General features: G+C 41.5%; 1 protein-coding gene across 1 annotated transcript in view; it reads right to left on the bottom strand.

Annotated features, from left to right (window-relative positions):
* LOC120057429 (neural cell adhesion molecule 1-like) overlaps positions 1 to 25,158 on the bottom strand; it is a 115,680-nt gene that overhangs the window by 18,575 nt on the left and 71,947 nt on the right. The window contains exons 15-18 of the mRNA XM_039006054.1: positions 24,465 to 24,632; positions 18,952 to 19,077; positions 642 to 766; positions 38 to 218 (exon numbers count right to left, since the gene is read on the bottom strand). Of these exons, the coding sequence (XP_038861982.1) occupies positions 38 to 218; positions 642 to 766; positions 18,952 to 19,077; positions 24,465 to 24,632 (600 nt within the window). The remainder of the gene's footprint in view (positions 1 to 37; positions 219 to 641; positions 767 to 18,951; positions 19,078 to 24,464; positions 24,633 to 25,158) is intronic.

Here is a 25,158-nt window from a genome sequence, read left to right as displayed (position 1 = left end):
GTGTGTGTCGTTGAGGTGCAGGGTGGGGGGGCAGTACCTGGGATGGCGGTAGGCTCTGCTGCAGTCCTAAAGGAGATGGTGCCGGGCTGGGACTTGCCCTGCTGGTTCTCGGCCACCACGTAGACTTCATACTCCGTGTTCCAGTCCAGGCCGCTCAGCACCACGTACTCACTGCCATGGGGCAGACGGATCTCCGGCTTCCAGTCCGAAACGTGCTTCTAGGGAAGGTCGCAGAAAAGGGGGGGGGGGGGGGGGGGATGAAACACTCAGACAGGACTCAGACATCCGTGGCTATGACACTCAAGCAAACTGCCCATCACTTTATATCACTGTAAAATGTTTCTATGCATTCACACTTATTTGGCCATCCATGAATCTCCCTACATGAATCCCTAACCATTTATCAATCTAGGCATAAACACAATAGTGATCTGTTGTCAATCTGTTCAAATCATGTGATCCATTCCTCAGTTTTTCATATGTATATCCATAAGTCTATGTGCGTTTTGCTAAACTGAAATCATCACAGTACAATCAAACAGGGGAGATACGTAATAAATACTCTGAAAATCATATTTTTGGGGAAAACCAGGAAGGAAAGCGGTATACACAGCGTTACCTCCTTGTCCTGTCATACTCACAGCCCTGTATCTGATCAGGTAATGTTTGATGGGCGAGCCCCCATCGTCCTGCTTGATCCAGTTGACCTTGAGGGCGTTGCCCATGGTCTGCAGCTTGCTTTCCAGCTTAGGGGGACTGGGCTCCCCTAAACGGGACATAGCGGGATACAGCGGTCAGTCAGTTACCATGGCAACGACCTACATGCTCAGCTCAGTCTCCTGCCCTTGGCCCTTAATGCAGGTGGCATGGCTGAATGCATCTGTCCCTCATCAAAGCCCATTGTTGGAGAACCAACACACGTCCCCAAATCTGCCCCATCGCTTCAGGAGCCCAAATCACTGTGGGATACGCACTTAATGCCAATCCCTTGTCTCTGGTTTTTGTGTATTTACTGCTTTAAATGTCGTACATCTAGAGGACAAATGGATTGTCTTTACAGTGGCAGAGGATGTTACAAGACGATACAATTAAGTTTTGTCCCTCAGACTCAAGGGCGATTTTATGACAGAGGGACAGTGAGGGCAGTGGGTAGTGGGGTGAGGGCCGTGGGTAGTGGGGTGAGCCGGTGGGGAGATGTAATTCTCCTTCAGGAGCAGCTCGTTATCTGGCCTCTCCTCCAGGCTAATGACAGGGACACAGGCTAATTAGCCTCCTCGTCTTGATTAGACATGTTACTCTATTACATTTAATAACATAATCGTGATCTGCTGGGAAGGGAGGGTCGGTGTGTTCCAGCATGTGTACAGTATGTGTGTGTGCACCTTTTGAGAGTGCCTGTGTTCGTGTCTAATGATGTTAGCGTTCAAATTTACAGCCATGTCACCTCAGTCAAAGAGAGTTTAGGGAGGAGACTTCAATCACCATACCTCATTCATCATGGGCACATTGGTTACACACAGTTAGCGGTGTGAATATGCTATTAAAATAACTCATGCAGAACACAGCATGTTACATACAGCTCCAGTATTCTACTCCCCACTATCACTAACCGCCCAAAGGGTGGTATCAGGTTTCAATTGGCTGCTGCAGCACATCTGCAATGTACACCGAACTGTTTGTTTTTTGCTGAGATCAAAGGAGATGATTTACTGTCCCATTTGTATGTATTTTTTTCCTGAAATTTTGCAGTCAGACACCCTGACCTTAGGTCACAACTGGTACAAGTTTTGAAGCTCAGTGCCATGCTTGAGGGAGCATTGTTGCCCATGATCACCCTGATGATATTTATCCACCATTGAACTCTGAGAGTGGATCATTCCCACAGAGGGCAGTGAAAGAGCAGTAGACAACAGAAATGGTTCCAGGCAGGAGAAATGGTTCCAGTGCAGGAGGGAATATTAATGTTGGACTTTCAATTATACTTCAGCATGGAAGTCTGTTTGGACCACCTCCTTTGACTTCGACCAAAATAACGTAAGAAAAATAAGAAATCATAGGGTTAAAGACAGACAGTTGAAACCTGCTCCACTTTTGCCCACCCGATCAAGTGGATCTTGGCCTAAAGCTCCCTGACTTCAACCTGACTGAATCCTATGATGATTGGATTTTTCATTATCCTCTACCTTGGCCCTGAAAAGCTGAGTACTTTCTTTCATTTTTATTTAAATTGAGTTGTATCTTAATTAATGACACTTCAAACATTAATTGCAGGGATTACCCAATTAGTCAATTAGGCATGCGTGAAGGCACTTGTTCTTGATCTCAGATTATCTGATTACATTCTTTTGAAAATGCATTAGAATAAATAGTCTTGGAGTAATAAGCATGATATGATGCCGGAATTGAAATAAACAGGGTTAGTGATAAGAAAAAGCAGTCAAAATGGTGGCATGTACAGAGAGTTATATTCATAGTTTATCCAGTCATGAGCATCATTCCCAGTTAGGTGAGGTTTTTCCAAATGCTAAGAAGAAAGAAGAGCCATTAAGGTTATACATGAATTAGCGATATTAACAAAAACATGCTCTATCATGCAAACACCGCTTTTATTCAATATGTAGTGATTCGGGTATATTTTGAAGTATCAATTTGTGATAGTCGCATGATCATCCCCATTTTCATCTGATGCAACAATAACTCAACCTTTTTATTGGTCTCCCTAAATAAATACTGTACAGATAGCATTACTTTAAGTGTGTCTGCACAGTAGTGCATATATTCATCATATCAATTTCTGAATGTTACATTAGACAAAAAGGTTTTATTTGTCAGATCCTTTACTCTAACTGACATGAACTGACATGGTTAAAGGCAATTATGCTCTGGAGTAAATAAAACTTGAGCTACCTTCCCTGAATCACCTAAATTATTATTCACTTTTCCAGCTCTTTTAAAGACATCCCCGCATGTGTGAACAAATGAGCTTATTGATAGGTTTGTTGTGCCCAAATGCAATGGAAAGATTATTGTCACACCAGATGGGTTAAAGAACTCATGAATTGTAAATGGGACTGTAAGTTTTCAGTCTATATCAATACATGTGAATAACACAGAGGCACTCTGGAAGACAAACACAGACAGACAGACAGGACATACATGCAGACAGACCAGAACTTTCTGTCTGGTGAGACAGTAGAAAAGAAACAAGGGAGTTGGAGGAAAGAGGAGTGAACTTGCATGCATGCAGTAATATGGGGTGAATACCACTGTTAGTCTGTCCAGAAAAGCATTCTGGGAGACAGAGTTTGAAAAGGAATTAACTCCATGGATGAGTAGGTCAATCCAGGTAAATAAAATTCAATGAGAGTGCGATGCAGTTGCTATAGGTGATGGTTTCAAAAAAGTGCTTTAAAAATATGTTCTGTTTGCATATGATAGCCATCGGAGGCACCAAAAAAGAAAACTCTAGAAAATACATCAGGGTTAGAGGTCAACCATTTGCTTATCTCCAACTTCATTATGTAATGCTCACTGATAGCTATATAGCAGCATATGTAATATATTATGTGATGTATAGCTTTTAAGAAGGCAATGAGGGAAATATACACCTCTCAGAAAAAACGTGAATTATACCCTCTCTCTTAGTGGGATACCAAGTAAGCATACACAAATCTACATACAATTGTAGTAATATGATTGGATAGAATGCAGGTTGACCTAAGGTCAAAATCTATTCAATGGTTGCTCTCTATTGTTCTATCAAAGTAGATTATTTTAGCTTAAAATCAAATCTAGTTTCCCACTGATGCTTATTGATATAATACGAATTGACCAAACAGAACAAAAAAAATTACCTTCTGTTCACCAACGAAGACGACATCATCAGCATCATGCAAGAGCCACATGACAAAGTCATATGATACGCAGGCACATGATTGGTTGAAAGGAAAGTGGAGGGGGGGGGGTCACATGGAAAATACAAAACATTTTTTAAATGATGTAAACATGGGTAAGGTACAAAACAATAAGAAAGTTAAAGACAAAATGATACAAAACAGAAACACAAATGACAAAAAGAAATACATAAGTTCACAACAGAACTTCTTTACACATCAAATAGACATAGAAAACATGTACAGCAACTAGATACATGAAGCATTTTAAAGACATCCAGTTTCGGGTTTTCAGTGTATTGAATAGATATGTCATGACCAGGAATAAGCAGGCTCATATACGCAGGCTAAGATATGTCACTGTAATGTTTTTGTGTGAACTAGATGCCAATTCCATGAAATGCTGTCCGTCCAAAATTGCCTCATGCATCTTTCTTTGAAACAGTATTTCCTCTGGACTGGAATTTTTCATACTCTATTTCTACACAAACAAAATAATGGCTTTGTATAAGACTGTAGCATATATTTAGGTAAACTCTTGACCTTAAAGGGTCTTCATAGAACCTTGTTTTCTGTGTACATTGTACATTTTGGCTCCAACCAAGTTGTGTAAAAGAAAAGAAAACCAGAGGAAACTCTGCAGTATTGACAATACTGATTGACAAAGCACATTGTCAAATGTCATATGTGCAACTAAATATGGTATATGACAACAACAATATGACCACATTTGCAGGTGGGGGGGTTGATCAGCAACAGATGAGATAGCTAAATGAGATAGCTGAAGTGAGATAGCTAAAGTCCTCACACATTGTAGGACTTTAGGATACATACTGTATCTCTGAGGTCATATTGTCAAAATATATGGCCTCGATGTATGAGAATGCAGAATAAACCCATACCATAGTATAAAGTCCCATACTTTAAGAAATAATGTTCAATATGTTCATAGAGGAAATAAACATGAATCACAGCAACACTGAGTGGACTCTGAACCTCGTTTAATCAATTATAAACATCATTAGACATGCAACATACTTACTCCAATTACCTGGTATCAAATGCATATAAGGAACGCACACTTGTTAACACACCTGAAGCCTTGAGGAAAAATCCCTCATGCCATTTTTCACATTTAGCTAACTAGAATACTAATCACACGTGAAGGCAATCAGTATTGAATAATTACTGATTTGTTAATATTAGTTACATAGAGCCTATAAGCTCTACAACTTATCATTCTACAGGTGAGTCAAAATCGAATTAGTAACTAATAGAGCAGTGTTATTATACAGCTGTTATATGATGTATATTGGTTAGCCTGGTACATGACCTACAAAATAGTTCCTCAGGCTTCCTTACATTTTTCACAGTAGATAGATACCAGCAATTCAACAAATAGTACACACACACACACACACACACACACACACACACACACACACACACACACACACACACACACACACACACACACACACACACACACACACACACACACACACACACACACACACACACACGAGGACCCAATGTTGACCCATAGCAGCTTCCTAATTTACAGCCAATCAAATCAGCTATGTTTATCCTAAGAATACCTTAGGGAAACCTGATTTACCTTTCCCGAACATGTATGTAGCCTTTACCTCTCCCAAGAGCATGAAACATATGGCTAGGTTACCAATGTGGGAACTTCAAAATCCTCATTAAAACACACTATCCTGCAAACAAACCACGTTTTCTAATCAATAAAAAAATGATCTCATCAGTAACTGTCATCAACAACCATGAGTCTCAGTAACATGATATAAAAGAGCATAGCTTTATCTTATAATAAGAAGTTGCTCATCCATGCCTCTCATTCTTTGCCACCTGAGCATTTTTATTTTATCCCTCCTCCCCCCCCCCTTTCTTCCTTCTCTTTTCATGAGTCACAGGATTTATGTTAGGACAGATTAACATGCCTACTGTTTGGTATTCATAAATCTGTTAAAGATACTGGGAAAATTAAAGTCCTGGGCCCAGTTTCACAAAAGCATCTTAAGGCTAAACTCATCGTTAGAACCTTCGTAGGAGCATCGTTAAATCACCGAGCTGTTTCCCAAAAACATCATTATTAACGTTGTACTTGAAAACGCTCGTAATCTAACGCCTGCATTAGACCACTCTTAGAACAGCTAAATGCATCATTATATGCTTTTTTTGCACTCCCGCGTCATTTTATACACAGAAGATCTCCGCTGAACATAGAATCACATACGTTATCCGTCTATCTGTGACTAGCGATAATTTGTTGACTACAAATACAAAGTTACCAATGTATTTGCAATTGATACAAACAAGCGACGTATAAAAATATGATTTAAATGAAAACCCGAGATGACTGCATTAAAATATAAACAGTAGGCTATAGGCCTATTTCAATCATGTTGAAATACACTTAGTGTTCAATTAATTTAGTTATATTTTGCTACTTGTAGACTACTGTCTGTCATTTGTAATGTGTAGCCTAACATGTGCGCAATGATGTGCCAAATTGGTGATTTAGTAGGCATTTTTATTGGGAAGCATTAAAATAAGCCGCCTCAATATTTGCGGCCGTAGGTGGTAATATCTCTTTAGGAGCTGATCCGTTGTCAGTATTGTGAAATAATTCTAATGTTAAGGAAATATTTGAATGGGGAAAGCTGATCCAGATCAGCGCTCCATTTCTTTCAATCCTATCAGTATCGACACACGCTCCAACGACGCACTTAGTGACCGTTCTCTGCGTGGTGTTTTGGGAAACGCATGTTACATCTTCGACTGTTTGTAAGAAAGATACATTGTTAAAACACTCGTAAGCCTAAATTCATTGCTATCAGGAAACCGGGCCCAGCTGTCTGTTTTCAACGCTATCTGGTCTTCATGTTATTTATTGTATTACCATCACTATAGCCATGCTCCAGAGCACAGCATGCTGCCGGCAGCACAACATTGTCCAATTGAAAGTAGCAGACACTGTCATCCTCTCTTTTAAAAAAAATCAAAGATCAGTTATCTTTCAGAAATCCCCAGTCTGTCAGAATAATCTGTTTTGTTTTTCTGTCTGTCAAACCAGGCTCCCTTAGACACAAGTACACTATATATACAAAAGTATGTGGACACCCCTTCAAATGAGTGTATTCGGCTATTTCAGTCACACCCGTTGCTGACAGGTGTATAAAATCAAGCACCTAGCCATGCAATCTCCATAGACAAACATTGGCAGTAGAATGGCCTTACTGAAGAGCTCAGTGACTTTCAACGTGGCACCGTCATAGGATACCACCTTTCCAGCAAGTCAGTTCGTCAAATTTCTGCCCTGCTCGAGTTGGGTCAACTGTAAGTGCTGTTATTGTGAAGGGGAAACATCTAGGAGCAACAACGGCTCAGCCGCAAAGTGGTAGGCCACACAAGCTCAGAGAACGGGACCGCCGAGTGCTGAAACGTGTAGTGTGTAAAAATCGTCTGTCCTTGGTTGCAACACTCACTACGGAGATCAAAACATCCTCTGGAAGCAACGTCAGCACAAGAACTGTTCATCAGGAGCTTCATGAAATGGGTTTCCATGGCCGAGCAGGGCACACAAGCCTAAGATCACAATGCGCAATCGGCTGGAGTGGTGTAAAGCTCGCCGCCATTGGACACTGGAGCAGTGGAAATGTGTTCTTTGGAGTGATTAATCACGCTTCACCATCTGGCAGTCCGACGGACGAATCTTGGTTTGGCGGATGCCAGGAGCTACCTGCTCATATGCATAGTGCTAACTGTAAAGTTTGGTGGAGGAGGAATAATGGTCTGGGGCTGTTTTTCATGGTTCGGACTAGGACCGTTAGATCAAGTGAAGGGAAATCTTAACAGTACAGCATACAATGACATTCTAGACGATTCTGTGCTTCCAACCTTGTGGCAACAGTTTGGGGAAGGCGCTTTCTTGTTTCAGCATGACAATGCCCCCGTGCACAAAGCGAGGTCCATACAGAAGTGGTTTGTCGAGATCAGTATGGAAGAACTTGACTGGCCTGCACAGAGCCCTGACCTCAACCCCATCGAACACCTTTGGGATGAATTGGAACGCCGACTGCGAGCCAGGCATAGGCGCCCAACATCAGTGGCCAACCTCACTAATGCTCTTGTGGCCCTCCTTCCAAGAAGAGTGGGAGGCTGTTATAGCAGCAAAGGAGGGACCAACTCCATGTTAATGACCATGATTTTGGAATGAGATGTTCGGCGAGCAGGTGTCCACATACCTCTGGTCATGTAGTGTATATGAAATGCACTCTGTCATGGTTAGCCATGGAACACCCCAAATATTATCTGACGTCATTGTCAATACCATAGCCACCGGGGGAAAGACAGAAGAAAGACAGAGAATGGAATGTACAAAATAAGGAGACTAGCTATATATCTAAAGGGCAGAGAAGCTCTAGATGTGCTAAAGCTAATGGTGGAGATGTTAGTTAATGGCCGGACGGTAGCTCCCTTCTTTAGACTAATCAGACAACATGCAGCAGTGTTAGCTAATGTTACAGTGATCAATCCTGTAATCAGATGTGTGCTGCATGCTGCACTGCACTGCTTCGACATTAAAGAAGAATGTCTGTAAAACCCACTCTAAATTCCTTGAAATCAAACACACGCCAAACTGTGGGGGCCGATACCAAAAGCACAGTGTTTTGTAATACATGCGTTTGGGGTTAACTGAATTCATATCAAGTAGAGGGCAACCTGTTTTAAGTAGAGGGCAACCTGTTTTAAGTAGAGGGCAACCTGTTTCTTGCTGGCTGAGGTTAGTCAGTGGAACTATACTAAGGATTGAAGCAGTGAGCAGAGTCAGTGACTGCCTGACTGTCTCTCTGTATCACTGACCAACCCTATAACTAATAACAGTACATCAGTAGCTCCTTGTCTCTGAAGCCGAGCGAGTAGCACTAAGCAGTGGTGAGACCAAGCAGGCATAGAGAGGGAGATTGGGGGGTAGAGGGAGACACACCGGCATACTCACTAAGGGCTGCACTGGTTGAAGGAATGAAGGTTGGTGTCACTGACGAAACTGCAAGATGGTGAAAACATGGTGAGAGGTGCCCGCCATTCCCCAGAGAGGGCAGTGCAAGTCGTTAGTGTTACAGACGACTGAACGTCCTGATGGCAGAGCACCCCCTCGGTACACATCAGTCATCCACTGGCACCACCACACCATAGAGCGTCATATCGACTTTCACATAAGGCTTATGCTGAGCAGCATGAAACACCTCATGAACAAGAGCACTTCAAAATCATGATGTACAGTACAACATCACATTCATCATAAGAATGCGTCATACCACAGGTCTGCTCATACCATTACCTGAGATGCTTCTATTATGGAACGTATTTAACTGTGTTTTATCATTCAAATCAGCTGGAATCTACATTGTACTGTATTAAACTAAAGTTTCACACTCACTGTAATAAACTAAAGTTTCACACTCACTGTAATAAACTAAAGTTTCACACTCATTTAACGTACATTATCATATTCTTATCTTCATTAGGAACACCAGCAGGTAGCCCTGTAAATTCTAAATACATATTGACCTCCCCACATTAAAAATCCTAAGAGCAGAAGATGAGTTTCCATAAGCCTTGTTTGAAGCAGGTTATATAGCTGTTGGTCTATGTTCGACAATTATCATTAGAATTGAACCCACGTTATCAACACAAACACAATTCATTCCAACCAAGCTGCTTTCTCAAGATAATCATGAGTCATTACCCACAAGGTAGGTGTTCTTGTAAGAACCACAGATTTGTGCAGACTCATGACAATGAAAATGTATCATTGGTAGTCAGCTGAAAATAGTTATATGAGAAACTATTCTCTTGTATGACTCAATTAACTGTGAACATCTAAAATCGTGTTATTAGTGACAAAAGCATATTGTGCAAGTGAACCATAAAATGGACTATCAATGCCTAATTTACCAGGCTCTATTTGTACACAAGTGAGGGTAGAACTGTCTAAGGGAACCTAAGTTGTTGCTTCAAGTGGGTCAGGCTTTCCTTAGATATACTGTAAATGAGGTGAGGAATGGTATGGCAGACAAAGACACCAAATGATAAAAGTAACACTGCGGCCATTGACAGAACAACTCCACCCAGAGTGAAAAAGACTTGGTAGAAAACTGTCAATTTAAAAAGGAGAAATGTTTTAATTTGGAAGTAGAGCAGCATTTTAGAAAGCAATAATCCATTCCACAAATCTTTGAAAAAAGCATGCCTGCTTTTGTCATGATATTTGCAAGAAACGCTCATAAGCCATCGACTTCGCAAAGAAGCTTCACACTGCTTGACTGCCTTTAAGTTGTCATCAGTTCAGAAACAGAAGTACAATCAGAAATTTTCACGGGTTAGAATTTGAGTGATAATCCGTCTTGCATGAGCAGGCCAGCAACTATGTCTGGCAAACCGCAGATATTGCAAACCACATATTTGTGGTAAGGTCCATGGCAGATAATACATTTTGAGAGAATGCAAAAATGACCTAAAGAAAAATCTTCTCAACCTTTGAATTATTAATAGGGATTCGGTCCGCACAAGCGTGCTGGGGAGAGATGGACGCTTAGAGCAGACTGGAAATCACATTTTGGATAGCTACATAATAACCAATAAACATTATATTTTTGTTTCACTGCAATTGCATAAAAGCTGAGAGGCAGCCGAGGTATTTATAGCCAGGTTTCCATGGTGCCATAGCCAAGGCACATCATGTTAGAAGGGTTTCTGAAAAACCAATTAGTTGAAAAATGCCAAGAGACAGGGAGAAAGAGGCTGAGCCATCCCTTAGAAAGGCATACTCACTCTTCAATTACGTCAGATCACCAGCTGGAAAGCTGCGTGAGTGTGTAGGGAGCATTTTGTGAGGTAGCTGCTGTTGTATATGTAATTTGAGGTGTGGTTGCTGACGTTAGAACAGTCTCCATAGTTCCTTCCACCACCTCAGCCTCGACCACCATGGTCGGCTTACTGGTGACTTCCTCTACCTACAGAGGTAAGACCCCCTTATACATGCAATCTACAGAGTTGTCCTCAAGGCTATTGCCATGGGTCACTGGGTCTCTGTTGCCTTGACCGGAGCAAGGCTCTGTGTTGTCATGGCAACAAGGAGGGGCCCTTCTACAGGAACAGCTGTGTTACCCGCTGCCCTCTGTGGGTCATCGGGTGGAGTCCCTAGAGAATCGTCATATCCCTTTGCAGGTTCTGTGGACACCTGGCTTACCTCTTATTCTAGTAGGACTTCTATAAGGGTGGTTGTGGACACTATGGACTTTTAATTGTTTTAACTTGGGTCACTGTATTTCAAAAACTAAGACATGTCTTCTGTACCCAATTGATGGAGACACTGTGTAGAACAATGGCATGACACAGAAATGTACAAGAGAGTATTCACTATGGCCCATCTTGTAAACCCTGAGTCCTCCTAAATTAGTACTATGACACACACGCCTGCACACACAAACTAATTAAAGGAGATTAGTTTAAAACTTGTATAACATAATTATATATATTAAATATATCTGATCTATATGTTTTTAAAGTAATTATTTAATTATATGCCATTTAATATCAACAGCTTTTGTCTAGATTTACAAGTTGTCCCTTACACCCTGGAAATACAGTAGTACCGTAACTGCATTCAGCAACAGAGAAGACTAAAGTCTATGCCATCCCTGTGCTCCTGGCTAGTCATGCAGGCCCTGGTGAATGTTAAGTGTGTGTTTGGAGTGTTCAAACCATTATCCCACCAATCACCTCTCCCATCCAGGCAGGTTAACCTCCACAATAAAAACAGATGCTGGTATCCATCTCCTCCAAACATAACCACATAAGAGAATCAGCATAATTATGAGATATTGTCTTTGTTGCGCTTCTCTGCCTTTTGTACTAGGGTCTTATGAGGGGGAAAAATAGGCTTCTCTGTAATGGTGCCTCACACTGTCATGGCTGAACAGAGATGCAATAAACCCGGTGGAAAAGCTGATGCCCGGTGAATTAGGGATGCCTTAAAGGGATACTTCAGAATTTTGCCAATATTTGCCAGAGTCAGATTAGTTTGTGGATACCATTTTTATGTCTCGCGTGCAGTTTGAAGGAAGTTGCTGACTAGTGTTAGTGCAATTGCTAACTAGCATTAGTGCAATGACTGGAAGTCTATGGTAACTGATATCATACTAGTAGATACAATAGACGTCCAGTCATTGTGCTAATGCTAGTTAGCATTGGCTCACGAAACTACCACTTAACTTCCTTCATACTGGATGCAGATTGCCAAAATCCCAAAGTATCCCTTTATGAACGGCAACAAACCATCAAACCCAACCACGGCTGGATCCTGTCTGTTGCCGATATCTCAGGCTACATTTAAATTGTGCCACATAAACAATGAGTCATCATTGAGAAACTAATGGCACTGAATATTTATATTTCCCTTTGGCTGATAATGCGGCTCAGTTCTTTGTCTTTGTTTGTATACGCTGCTGTATGGGCAAAAACACTGTCCAACATGTTGTTATTGCTCATTATGTTCATATGAATTACTGAGTATCTGTACAATTGGCTAAGGATTGAGTGACTATTTGAAGTCAATCAGGGGTCAATCAGTTCACTGTACAAAGGGAGAGGGGACAAGATGCACACGGGAGAAGCAATTGCCTAAAAATGAGCTATGGTATTATGGGATTGCACGGTACATGGTCACTCATGTATTACACGCTCAAAGTCTGCTTAGAAACTACAATATGACTAAAACAAACCTGAGTCCACGTTAGAGTAATGAAATGGTATGCCGTCTGGAAATGTTTGAGACAAGAGTTATTGTGTGAGCGTTTTCATTTATTGAAAGCAAATACCAAATGCCCCAATCAAAGCTTTGAGGTAATGGCCAAGTAGAATTCTTAATTCAATGAGATAACGAAACAAAGCTAATTCAATTGTCCATTGAAAATATGTTTTTTCATCTATACAACTAGCAATTGTTAATTCAGTTTTTTACATAAATGTTTAAAATAAATGGATGAAATGAAAACAAAAGTCAAAGAAAAGGAAGCAAAGACAGGGAGATGAGAAACTTACTTGTGAAAGTATAGCCTGAGAAGTCCAATTGAACAAAAATAGATGGGTAAACATGAACAAAATCAGAAGAAACAGAAACAATTAAAACAGAAATGTACAAAAATGGTAGAAGGTGACTGTCCTGTCACTTCACAACTAAATATGAACCATGACAAACAGTGATAATGGGATAGTTCACTTTGGTAAAGTATACAGTGCCTTCAGAAAGTATTCACGCATCTTGATCTATTCCACATTATGTTGTGTTACAGCCTGAATTCAAAATGGATTAAAAACATCTACACACAATACCCTATTATGACAAATTGAAAACAAGTTTTTAGAAATTTTTGCAAATGTATTGAAAATTAAATACAGAAATATCAAATTTACAAAAATAGATGGTTTACAAATTCTGTCAAATTTGTTGTTGATCATTGCTTGACAACCATTTTCAGGTCTTGCCATAGATTTTCAGGACGATTTAAGTCAAAACTGTAACCTGGTCACTCAGGAACATTCACGGTCTTCTTGGTTGGCAACTCTAGTTGGCCTTGTGTTTTAGGTTATTGTCCTTCTGAAAGGTGAATTAATCTCCCAGTGTCCAGAGGAAAGCAGACTGAACCAGGTTTTACTCTAGGATTTTGCTTGTGCTTAGCTCCATTCTGTTTATTTTTTATCCTGAAAAACTTCCCAGTCCTTAACAATTACAACAACACCCATAAGATGATGCAGCCACCACTATGCTTAAACATATGGAGAGTGGTACTCAGTAATGTGTTGTATTGGATTTGCCCCAAACATAACACTTTGTATTAAGGACAAAAAATGAATTGCTTTGCCCCAACTTTGTTGCAAACAGGATGCATGTTTTGGAATATTGTTTATTCTGTAAAGGCTTCCTTCTGTTCACTCTGTCATTTAGGTTAGTATTGTGGAGTACTACAATGTTGTTGATCCAGCCTCAGTTTTCTCCTGTCACAGCCATTAAACTAACTGTTTTAATTCACCATTGGCCTCATGGTGAAATCCCTGAGCGGTTTCCTTCCTTTGTTTTTACACTGAACAAAAATATAAATGCAACATGTAAGGTGTTTGTCCCATGTTTCATGAGTTGAAATAAAAAAATCACAGAAATGTTCCATACGCACAAAAAAGGTTCTCACATTTTGTGCACAAATTTGTTTACATCCCTGTTAGTTAGTATTTATCCTTTGCCAAGATAATCCATCCACCTGACAGGTAAGGCATATCAAAAAGCTGATTAAACAGCATGATCATTACACGGAGGGGGGGGGGGGGTCTTGCTGAGTATTTCTGTCTGTAATAAAGCCCTTTTGTGGGGAAAAACTAATTCTGATTGGCTGTGGGTGGGTGGGCGTATGCCCTCCAAGGCCCATCCACGGCTGCACCCTCGCCCAGTCATGTGAAATCCATAGATTAGGGCCTAATTTATTTATTTCAAATGACTGATTTCGTTATATGAACTGCAACTCAGTCAAATCTTTTAAATTGTTGCATTTATATTTTTGTTCAGTATATTTAACCCTTACTTTACCAGTTAAGTTGACTGAGAACACATTCTCATCTACAGCAACAACCTGGGGATCAGTTACAGGGGAGAGGAGGGGGGATGAATGAGCCAATTGAAAGCTGGGGATGGTTAGGTGGTCATGATGGTATGAGGGCAAGATTGGGAATTAAGCCCAATAAGTGCCATGGTATCTTTAATGACCACAGAGAGTCAGGACAAAATACACCACCTTACACAGGCCATTGGGATATTTTTTTTATTTTCAGACCAGAGGAAAGAGTGCCTCCTACTGGCCCTCCAACAGCAACTGGGGTCCCATCCAGGGACCAACCAGAATCAACCCTGCTTAGTTTCAGAGAAAAACCAGCAGAGGGATGCAGGGTGCTATGCTGCTCTCTTTGTAATGACTGGGTATATTGATACACCATCCAAAGTGTAATTAATAACTTCACTATGCTCAAAGGGATATTCAATGTCTGCTTTTTTAAAACAATCTACCAATAGGTGCCCTTCTTTGCGAGGCATTGGAAAACCTCCCTGGTCTTTATGGTTGAATCTGGGTTTGAAATTCACTGGGGGACACTGAGGGACAGATACTTGTACAGTATGTGTGGAGTACAGAGATGAGGTAGTCATTCAAAACTCATGTTAAACACTATCCATGCAGCTCATTATGTGACTTTTTTACTCCTGAACTTATTTAGGTGTGCAATAAAAAGGGGTTTAATACTTATTAACTCAAGACACTTCAGTTTTTCATTTTGAATTACTTTGTTTAAATTCCACTTTGACATTATGGGGTATTGTGTTTAGGCCAGGGACAAAAAGTCAAAATTGTATCCATTTTAAATTCAGGCTGCAATACAACAAAATGTGGAAAAGGAGAAGGGGTATGAACAATTTCTGAAGGCACTGTAACTACCTTCAGTAAAAAATATTTCATAGATATATAGAGCTCATGAGCCGTAAAATAAACATACCTAATCAATGTACCTTATAAATTAGGCATGTTTAGCATTCTGGACAGACTTCAAATAATGTCACAGTACTTTCAAGGTGAGAAAACATTCAGAACATTATGAAATAGAGTAATAGAGAATTATGACTTATTATGGTACTCAATGCTCCAAATTACGATGAAGTAACAGGACAAGGCAACCCTCTAGACTTCAGACTGAAAAAAGGGTCAATCTAAGTGGGAGCTAAGGGTGGTTGCTACAGAAGCACAGAGGGTGAAAAGCACAGATGGAAGCGTGGCAAGAAGCAAAACAGAATCAGACTGCCTTAAATGTGTTGAATCAGAAGTGAATAAACCTATAGATAATAACCTTAACTACCACGTACAGCAACACCGCTCAGCATGACTGACAAACTAGGAGGGAGAAAATAAAAGATGGGGTCGCTTTTCCATTCCAACTCTCTAATTCCTTCAGTGTTTTGAGATGGCTACCACAGTGTGTGAATCTCGGCAGATTCATATTATGCTATTTTATTACGTAGCTCTTACAAATTAGATCCAGTGACTGTGTAAAGTGGCCTTAATAAAACATCCAAAAAGAGGCGCAATCATAAACTGTTCTGTGAGTAAATTAATCTCTATATTTTCAGATTGAATGTTCCCCCTATGCCCGTGCTACTCTGCGTATACAGTGGCTTACGAAAGTATTCACCCACTTGGCATTTTTCCTATTTTGTTGCCTTACAACCTGGAATTAAAATTGATTTTTGGGGGGTTTGTATCATTTGATTTACACAACATGCCTACCACTTTGAAGATGCAAAATATTTTTTCTTGTGAAGCAAAGAAGAAATAAGAAGAAAAAAAACGGAAAACTTAAGGGTGCATAACTATTCACCCCCCCAAAGTCAATACTTTGTAGAGCCACCTTTTGCAGCAATTACAGCTGCAAGTCTCTTTTGGTATGTCTCTATAAGCTTGGCACATCTAGCCACTGAGATTTTTGCCAGTTCTTCAAGGCAAAACTGCTCCAGCTCCTTCAAGTTGGATGGGTTCCGCTGGTGCACAGCAATCTTTAAGTCATACACCACAGATTCTCAATTGGATTGAGGTCTGGGCTTTGACTAGGCCATTCCAATACATTTAAATGTTTCTCCTTAAACCACTTGAGTGTTGCTTTAGCAGTATGCTTAGGGTCATTGTCCTCCTGGAAGGTGAACCTCCGTCCCAGTCTCAAATCACTGGAAGACTGAAACAGGTTTCCCTCAAGAATTTCCCTGTATTTAGCTCCATCCATCATTACTACAATTCTGACCCGTTTCCCAGTCCCTGCATGAAAAGAGTGCCTCCTATGAAAAACATCCCCACAGCATGATGCTGCCACCACCATGCTTCACTGTAGGGATGGTGTTCTTGGGGTGATGAGAGGTGTTGGGTTTGCGCCAGACATAGCATTTTCCTTGATGGCCAAAAAGCTCAATTTTAGTCTCATCTGACCAGAGTACCTTCTTCCATATGTTTTCCGTAAAGCCCAGCTCTGGGGAGTGTACGGCTTAAAGTGGTCCTATGGACAGATACACCATTCTCCGCTGTGGAGCTTTGCAGCTCCTTCAGGGTTATCTTTGGTCTCTTTGTTGCCTCTCTGATTAATGCACTCCTTGCCTGGTCCATGAGTTTTGGTGGGCGGCCCTCTCTTGGCAGGTTTGTTGTGGTGCCATATTCTTTCCATTTTTTAATAATGGATTTAATGGTGCTCCGTGGGATGTTCAAAGTTTGGGATATTTTTTAGAACCCAACCCTGATCTGTACTTCTCCACAACTTTTTCCCTGACCTGTACGGAGAGCTCCTTGGTCTTCATAGTGCCGCTTGCTTGGTGGTGCCCCTTGCTTAGTTGTGTTTCAGACTCTGGGGCCTTTCAGAACAGGTGTATAGCTTCTTTTTTTTTTAAACAACCTCTTCTTACTTGTGACTGTATCTGAGATTCAGAATATCAAACCCTCAGTGTTGATTTGTCTGAAGATACCGTTAATCTATAGGAAGGGTTGTCTTCCATTATACTGGCATAGGCACAATGTAACATTCACTATGTTTTACAAGTTTTGAAGATCCGGGCAAATTTTTTGCCAATCTTGAAATTAGTAATTGCTTAATAATTGACTCTTCATTGTCCAGACTAATCGTAAATGTGTGTTTTACCAGAACAGGGTAAAACACTGTAGGCTTATGTGTGTGATGTGTGTTCATTTTTTTTTACAACTTGCTTGAAAAATGTAAGCATGGCTCTCCGATTGGTGCACTCACAAGCACACAGCGCCTCTTTACTAACAAATGTGTTAAAGTGCTAGTCACCACTGTGTTGCAGACGACCAAAATAACACTTGGCCAATACCTTGACATCTACACTGATTTTTAGTCCACCAAAATAGCAGCCTTAAATTACATTTGTCAAAATAGTTTTTGATGTTGTGTTGTGTAGTGTGAGTGATGCGAGGGTTGTTCCTTTTATTTGAATGATTATGCATTAGCATGGATTGATCTATCAGATACCTGTCAAGAGAAAATCTCAAAACGACAAAGAATTGTGCTCTGATAACATTTACAGTTGTCATAGTAGATATTGTCTTTCATTGTCCTCATGAAGAACCAAAACAGCTTGCAGAAATGCACACACTGAAGTTAGCCTCACAATAAATGGAAAAAGTTTGAGTTGTGTAGACTGAGAACGCCGACACACAGTGATAGAGACGAGACAATATGTTTTCTGCACCTAGCAAATTATGCTCTGAAGGTTGGGAGGGGTAGTATGTGGGGTAGGGAAGGGGGCTGTCTAGCCCTCTAGAAATAACAACATCTCATGGGGAGATAAGCACAAAATACACCAGAACTGGGTAAAACACTGTAGGCCTATGTGTGTGATGTGTGTGTGTGTGTGTGTGTGACACACAGACACTACGGTCACCAGGACCAGGGAAAGAGAGGGGAGGACGGAAATTTGGATGGCACCCCCCTTCCACCACCCATTAGCTGAAAAACGTATGTCCCCACCCCTCCTTCCCCAACCTTTCTATGAAAACTAACCTAACGTAACAGGCATAAGAGAAACACCTCAGTGGAATTCGCACATCCAGTTTTCAGCGGAAAAGGAAGCTAGGGTGAAAATAGATGTATCCCTGAAAACCGGAAAACCCGGTTGTTGGTAACTCCGCTAAGGCTAATGCAAACAGACACACGGGCTGGGGGCAGTTGGCAATGCATCCCTGGAGCGCAGTGGCTGGTCCTTCAAGGAGATCAGAAGGAAGATGCATTATGCATGTGGCGCTGGGGGCTTGGGGGGGATAGGTGGTCACGGCTGGATGGCTAGACTACACGAGGTGGTGATAGGGAGGAAAAGCATTCGGGTCAGGTGAGTGCTATCTCTCTGCAGGAGGGAACAGGGAAGGAGGGAAGCACTTACGGACTGGCTCTGTCTTGAAGTTCTGGGGAGGGCTGCTCTCGCCCTCACCCTTGCCGTTGATGGCAGACATCTTGACCTCATAGAAGGTCTCGGGCTTCAGGCCAACGATGGTGATCATGCTCAGGCCTGTCGGAGAAAAGGGGGATTTTAGAAAGCTCCATTAAAGACATTGACACAGACCTAGTCACCCGGCTGGCTGATGAAGCCCACTTGTAATGTCTTGGATGGCTCAAGGACAAGGATCATCAACTAGATTCAGCCCTGGGCCGATTTTTTGTTGTTGAGTGGATGGTCAGCAGGCCAGACATAATTACAAATCTTTTGTAGACTACAAATAGACCGCAAGAAGCCCAAACCGATATAATATTTGACTAAAACATAATCATTTCAAACCTTGCTTACATTTGTATACGATCACATATATCTCGCTACTATGCGTAGGAATACTTTGGAATAGATTTCCTAAATTAAAATTACTTGGAGCTGATTTTCTGGTGTTTTTACAGTCTTATGTCCCAAAATTGCTCAGAAAACTTTAAGGGCCAAATAAAATTACCCACGGGCCTCCAGTTGGGGAACCTTGCTCTAGGATGAGTGATGCAATGGGAGGCCTCTGCTAAGAGGAGCAGAGGGCAGGACAGAGTGCTGGCTGTTATTGTGATCTCCTCTCTGTCGATCGAGCAAGACAGTGTGGTGGAGAAGAGAGTGATCTGAGAGGGGGTATGTTGGCACTGTTTTTTGTGTATGAGCGAGCGTAGAGGCTGGCCCTTGTCTGTTTGAGTGAGTGAGTGGGGATGTTTATTGCTTGACACTGTGTGTGCGTGGGGAGTGTGTGTGAGGATGCCATATGTTTAGGTTGTCTGTGTTTTGTTTCTGTGTGTGTGTGTATTTTCGAGTCCATAAGTAGGTATCTGCGTGTGTTTGTTGGCAGGCCTTTAACAGTGCAAATGTCTATTTGCAGGCCGTTATGTGTGTGTGTCTGTGTGCAGAATTGCAATCACTGGTGTGTGAACCAAGTTATTTTTAGTTTGGGTGCTTCTGTGTGTGTGTGTGTGTGTGTGTGTGTGTGTGTGTGTGTGTGTGTGTGTGTGTGTGTGTGTGTGTGTGTGTGTGTGTGTGTGTGTGTGTGTGCATCAGGCTGGGCTGTGACAAGTGGCCCCTGGGTTCTGGGCTGACAGAGCAGCCTGTCAAACAATCTGCTGATATATCCCATGTGAGAGTAAGACAGACAGACACACCAATAGATGTGCCCACATTAGAGTCCTGCATCAGGTTGGATACCCACGGTTCCAACAGACAGATTATTTCACTAAAAATTCACTGTATCACAATTCCAGTGGGTCAGAAGTTTACATACACTAAGTTGACTGTGCCTTTAAACAGCTTGGAAAATTCCAGAAAATTATGTCATGGCTTTAGAAGCTTCTGATAGGCCAATTGACATAATTTGAGTCAATTGGAGGTGTACCTGTGGATGTATTTCAAGGCCTACCTTCAAGCGCAGTGCCTCTTTGCTTGACATCATGGGAAAATCAAAAGAAATCAGCCAAGACCTCAGAAAAAAAGTTGTAGACCTCCACAAGTCTGGTTCATCCTTGGGAGCAATTTCCAAACGCCTGAAGGTACCACGTTCATCTGTACAAACAATAGTACGCACCATGGGATCTCGCAGCCGCCATACTGCTCAGGAAGGAGACGCATTCTGTCTCCTAGAGATGAACATACTTTGGTGCGAAAAGTGCAAATCAATCACAGAACAACAGCAAAGGACCTTGTGAAGATGCTGGAGGAAACAGGTACAAAGTATCTATATCCACAGTAAAACGAGTCCTATATCGACATAACCTGAAAGGCCGCTCAGCAAGGAAGAAGCCACTGCTCCAAAACCGCCATAAAAAAAGCCAGACTACGGTTTGCAACTGCACATGGGGACAAAGATCGTACTTTTTGGAGAAATGTCCTCTAGTCTGATGAAACAAAAATAGAACTGTTTGGCCATAATTACCATCGTTATGTTTGGAGGAAAAAGGGGGAGGCTTGCAAGCCGAAGAACACCATCCCAAACGTGAAGCACGGGGGTGGCAGCATCATGTTGTGGGGTTGCTTTGCTGCACTTCACAAAATAGATGGCATCATGAGAAGGAAAATTCTGTGGATATATTGAAGCAACATCTCAAGACATAAGTCAGGAAGTTCAAGCTTGGTCGCAAATGGGTCTTCCAAATGGACAATGACCCCAAGCATACTTCCAAAGTTGTGGCAAAATGGCTTAAAGACAACAAAGTTAAGGTATTGGAGTGGCCATCACAAAGCCCTGACATCATTCCCATAGAAAATTTGTGGGCAGAACTGAAAAGCGTGTGTGAGCAAGGAGGCCTACAAAACTGACTCAGTTACACCAGCTTTGTCAGGAGGAATGGGCCAAAATTCACCCAACCTATTGTGGGAAGCTTGTGGAAGGCTACTCGAAACGTTTGACCGGCTGCAGGGGCAGTATTGAGTAGCTTGGATAAAAGGTGCACAGAGGTGCCCAGAGTAAACGGCCAACTCCTCAGTCATAGTTGCTAATATATGCATATTATTATTAGTATTGGATAGGAAACACTCTGAAGTTTCTAAAACTGTTTGAATTATGTCAGTGAGTATAACAGAACTCATATGGCAGGCAAAAACCTGAGATAAAATCCAAACAGGAAGTGGAAATTCTGAGGCTGGTGGATTTTCAACCAAGATCCCATTGAAATCACAGCGAGATATGAATGAGTTTGCACTTCCTATAGCTTCCACTAGACGTCAACAGTCTGTAGAGCTTTGTCTGATGACTCTACTGTGAAGGGGGGCCGAATGAGAGGAGAATTAGTCACGTGTGCCATGAGGTGACCATTCTTTGACCATGCGCGTTCACATGAGAGGGAGCTCCGTTCCATCGCTCATCTGAAGTCAATGTAATTCTCCGGTTGGAACATTATTCAAGATTTATGTTAACAACATTCTAAATATTGATTCAATACATCGTTTGACATGTTTCTACTGACTGTTACGGAACTTTTGGACATTTCGTCAGGTTTTAGTGAACGCGCTTCGTGACTTTGGAATTGTTTACCAAACGCACTAACAAAAGTAGCTAATTGGACATAAATAACGGACATTATCGAACAAATCAAGCATTTATTGTGGACCTGAGATTCCTGGGAGTGCATTGTGATGAAGATCATCAAAGGTAAGGGAATATTTATCATATCATTTCGGGTTTCTGTTGACTCCAACATGGCGGCTAATTTGACTCTTGTTCTGAGCTCCGTCTCAGATTATTGCATGGTTTGCTTTTTCCGTAAAGTTTTTTTTTAAATCTGACAGCGGTTGCATTAAGGAGAGGTATATCTATAATTGCATGTGTATAACTTGTATTATCATCTACATTTATGATGAGTATTTCTGTTGAAACGATGTGGCTATGCACTATCACTGGATGTTTTTGGAACTAGTGAATGTAACGCGCCAATGTAAACTCAGATTTTTTTGTTATAAATATGAACTTTATCAAACAAAACATGCATGTATTGTGTAACATGAAGTCCTATGAGTGTCATCTGATGAAGATCATCAAAGGTTAGTGATTAATTTGAGCTATATTTCTGCTTTTTGTGACTGCTATCTTTCGCTGGAAAAATGGCTGTGCTTATTGTGGTTTGGTGTGACCTAACATAATCGTTTGTAGTGCTTTCGCTGAAAAGCATATTTGAAATCGGACACTTTGGTGGGATTAACAACAATATTACCTTTAAAATGGTATAAGACACATGTACAGTGGGGCAAAAAAGTATTTAGTCAGCCACCAATTGTGCAAGTTCTCCCACTTAAAAAGATGAGAGAGGCCTGTAATTTTCATCATAGGTACACTTCAACTATGACAGACAAAATGAGAAAAAAAATCCAGAAAATCACATTGTAGGATTTTTAATGAATTTATTTGCAAATTATGGTGGAAAATAAGTATTTGTTTTCTGTTTGCGTTCCTTCCTATTCGCAGTTGCGTCGTTATTCTAAGCCAAAATGCTATTCAGTGTTTTTGTTTGCATGCATGAATAACTAGGCTACTACTTTCAACATTGCGTTTGCATTATATTGGTAAGATAGCTGTGTGTACACTGCATTCACATAGGCTGTTTGTAATAGGTGAATTGCCCTATCGATCTTGTAGCCTATATTCATTACCTAGCTGTAGGGCGCTTTCCATTGTGCAGATATAGCGCAGCAGAGAGGCTACAGATTTCAAAAACAATGATTTTGGAGTCATGGCAGTTGAACTTTATGTTTACTGTGGTATAGCATAATTATATAAAGCAGAATTCAATATAATTCCAATGCAAGAACCACCAAACATGTGGGGTTTCAACTGTCCCCTTGGTCACTTTTTCCTGGCGCCGGGTCTGTTATGTCGGCTATAGGCTTTCATTAGGTAATAAAGGTAATTAGAAGGCCCATTTTAACAGAACGATTTAAGATGTCAATGAGCCACATCTCATTGTAAAACTAAAAAGATATTGTTAATTCATGGCATGGTTTCCTTTTATCCAAATGTTGAGTAGTCATGCAGACAAATCAATTCATGCAGGGAGGGGAATAATAGCTACTACTCCTACTCCTACTCTGGAGTCATAAAAACAATACAATTGGTGCTATTTGGCAGGTCACAGATCGGCTCTTGGAAGAAATCTATGCTGGTAGGTCAGGTTGTGGAGAGAAATCTTATGTCGGATATCAGGTGGGGCTCGGAATTGATTTGGTGTGGGGCGAGTGTAGCTCCAAAAAATGGACACTCGCAGGATTCTAGCCCACATAGACTTCTAGCCCCTGACAGATTTGGCGCGTTGTGCTGACCGCACTGACAATCAAATTCTAATATCTACCCCAATATCCTACATAGGTTTTGATGGGCGGCATATAGCCTAGCGGTTAAGAGTGTTGAGCCAGTAAACGAAAGGTCCCTGGTTTGAATCCCCGAGCCAGCAAGGTGGAAAAATCTGCTGTTCTACCCTTGAGAAAAGCAGTTAACCCCCAACAACAACTGCTCCTCCGGTGCAGTGGATGTCGATTAAGGCAGCCCCCCGCACCTCTATGATTCAGAGGGATTGGGTTAAATGCGGAAGACACATTTCGGTTGAATGCATTCAGTTGTGCAACTGAATAGGTATCCCCTTTCCCCTTATATTTTATTTACACTTTATTTATCCAGGACCCATTGAGGTGGATTTGTCTCCTCCAAGAGAACACTGGCCAAGACTCAATATGAAAGGTATTAATAATGCTCTGACACTAGGCTTGTTTCTACAAACAAGCCTTATTCAAACTGAATGCTGACGTTCACATTTCTGGCTTGCTTTGATAAACTAGCCTACTCCAGAAACATTTCTGTATGTATATGGCTCTGCTCTACTGGCAATGTCATCTTGTTCTGTTCTGTTCGTCTGTCTGTCCGTCTGTCTGTCTGTCTGTCTGTCTGTGAGACTCACCATCCTCTGCGTCGTACTCCCTGCCGGTCCAGTCTAGGCCCTTCATGCGCCACTCGGCCCGATACTTGAGGATGGCAACTCCGCCGCTGGCATCAGGCTCCTCAAACTCTACGACGGCTGTGCTGGAGAAAGGCTCCACGCGCTCGATGGCGGGCGCCGACGGCACATCTACACAACACCAAGGAAACATACAGGTTTAATCCTGTCCCTGGAGACCCACAGGATGTGTAGCCAATGAGGATCAAGGATTTCAAAGATTCAACCAATCATAAAGAGAAATGTGCCAGATTCATCCAATCATAGGGCCACATGTGAAGAGACCAGTCAATAACGGTTTCAAGGTGCTGGCAGTCCCATGTTACTACAGGTGACGGGAGCTACAGTACATGTGAAATGCTGTGCCAACTGCAATGGAATAATGCAAACGATATCTTCCAAATCCTTTTGGCAAGTCTCAGGCACTCAAGAACATGTTGGGATGATATTCTGAGAAGCACATGGTTTACTGACACAGGCTGCTTAAAAAACGAGCTTAAAAAACGAGCAAAAAAAAATAAAGCATGGTTCTCCCATTGGTGCACTCACAAGCACACATTGCCACTCTACTAAAAAAGGTGTTAAAGTGCATGTCACCACTGTGTTGCAGACGACAAAAAAAACACTTGGCCAACTACCCATGACATCTGCACTGCTT

The sequence above is a fragment of the Salvelinus namaycush genome, chromosome 12 (genome assembly GCF_016432855.1).
Source record: "Salvelinus namaycush isolate Seneca chromosome 12, SaNama_1.0, whole genome shotgun sequence".
Classification (NCBI taxonomy): domain Eukaryota; kingdom Metazoa; phylum Chordata; class Actinopteri; order Salmoniformes; family Salmonidae; genus Salvelinus; species Salvelinus namaycush.
The sequence above is the reverse complement of the archived record's forward strand: the minus strand, read 5'-3'. Positions and strand labels throughout refer to the sequence as shown.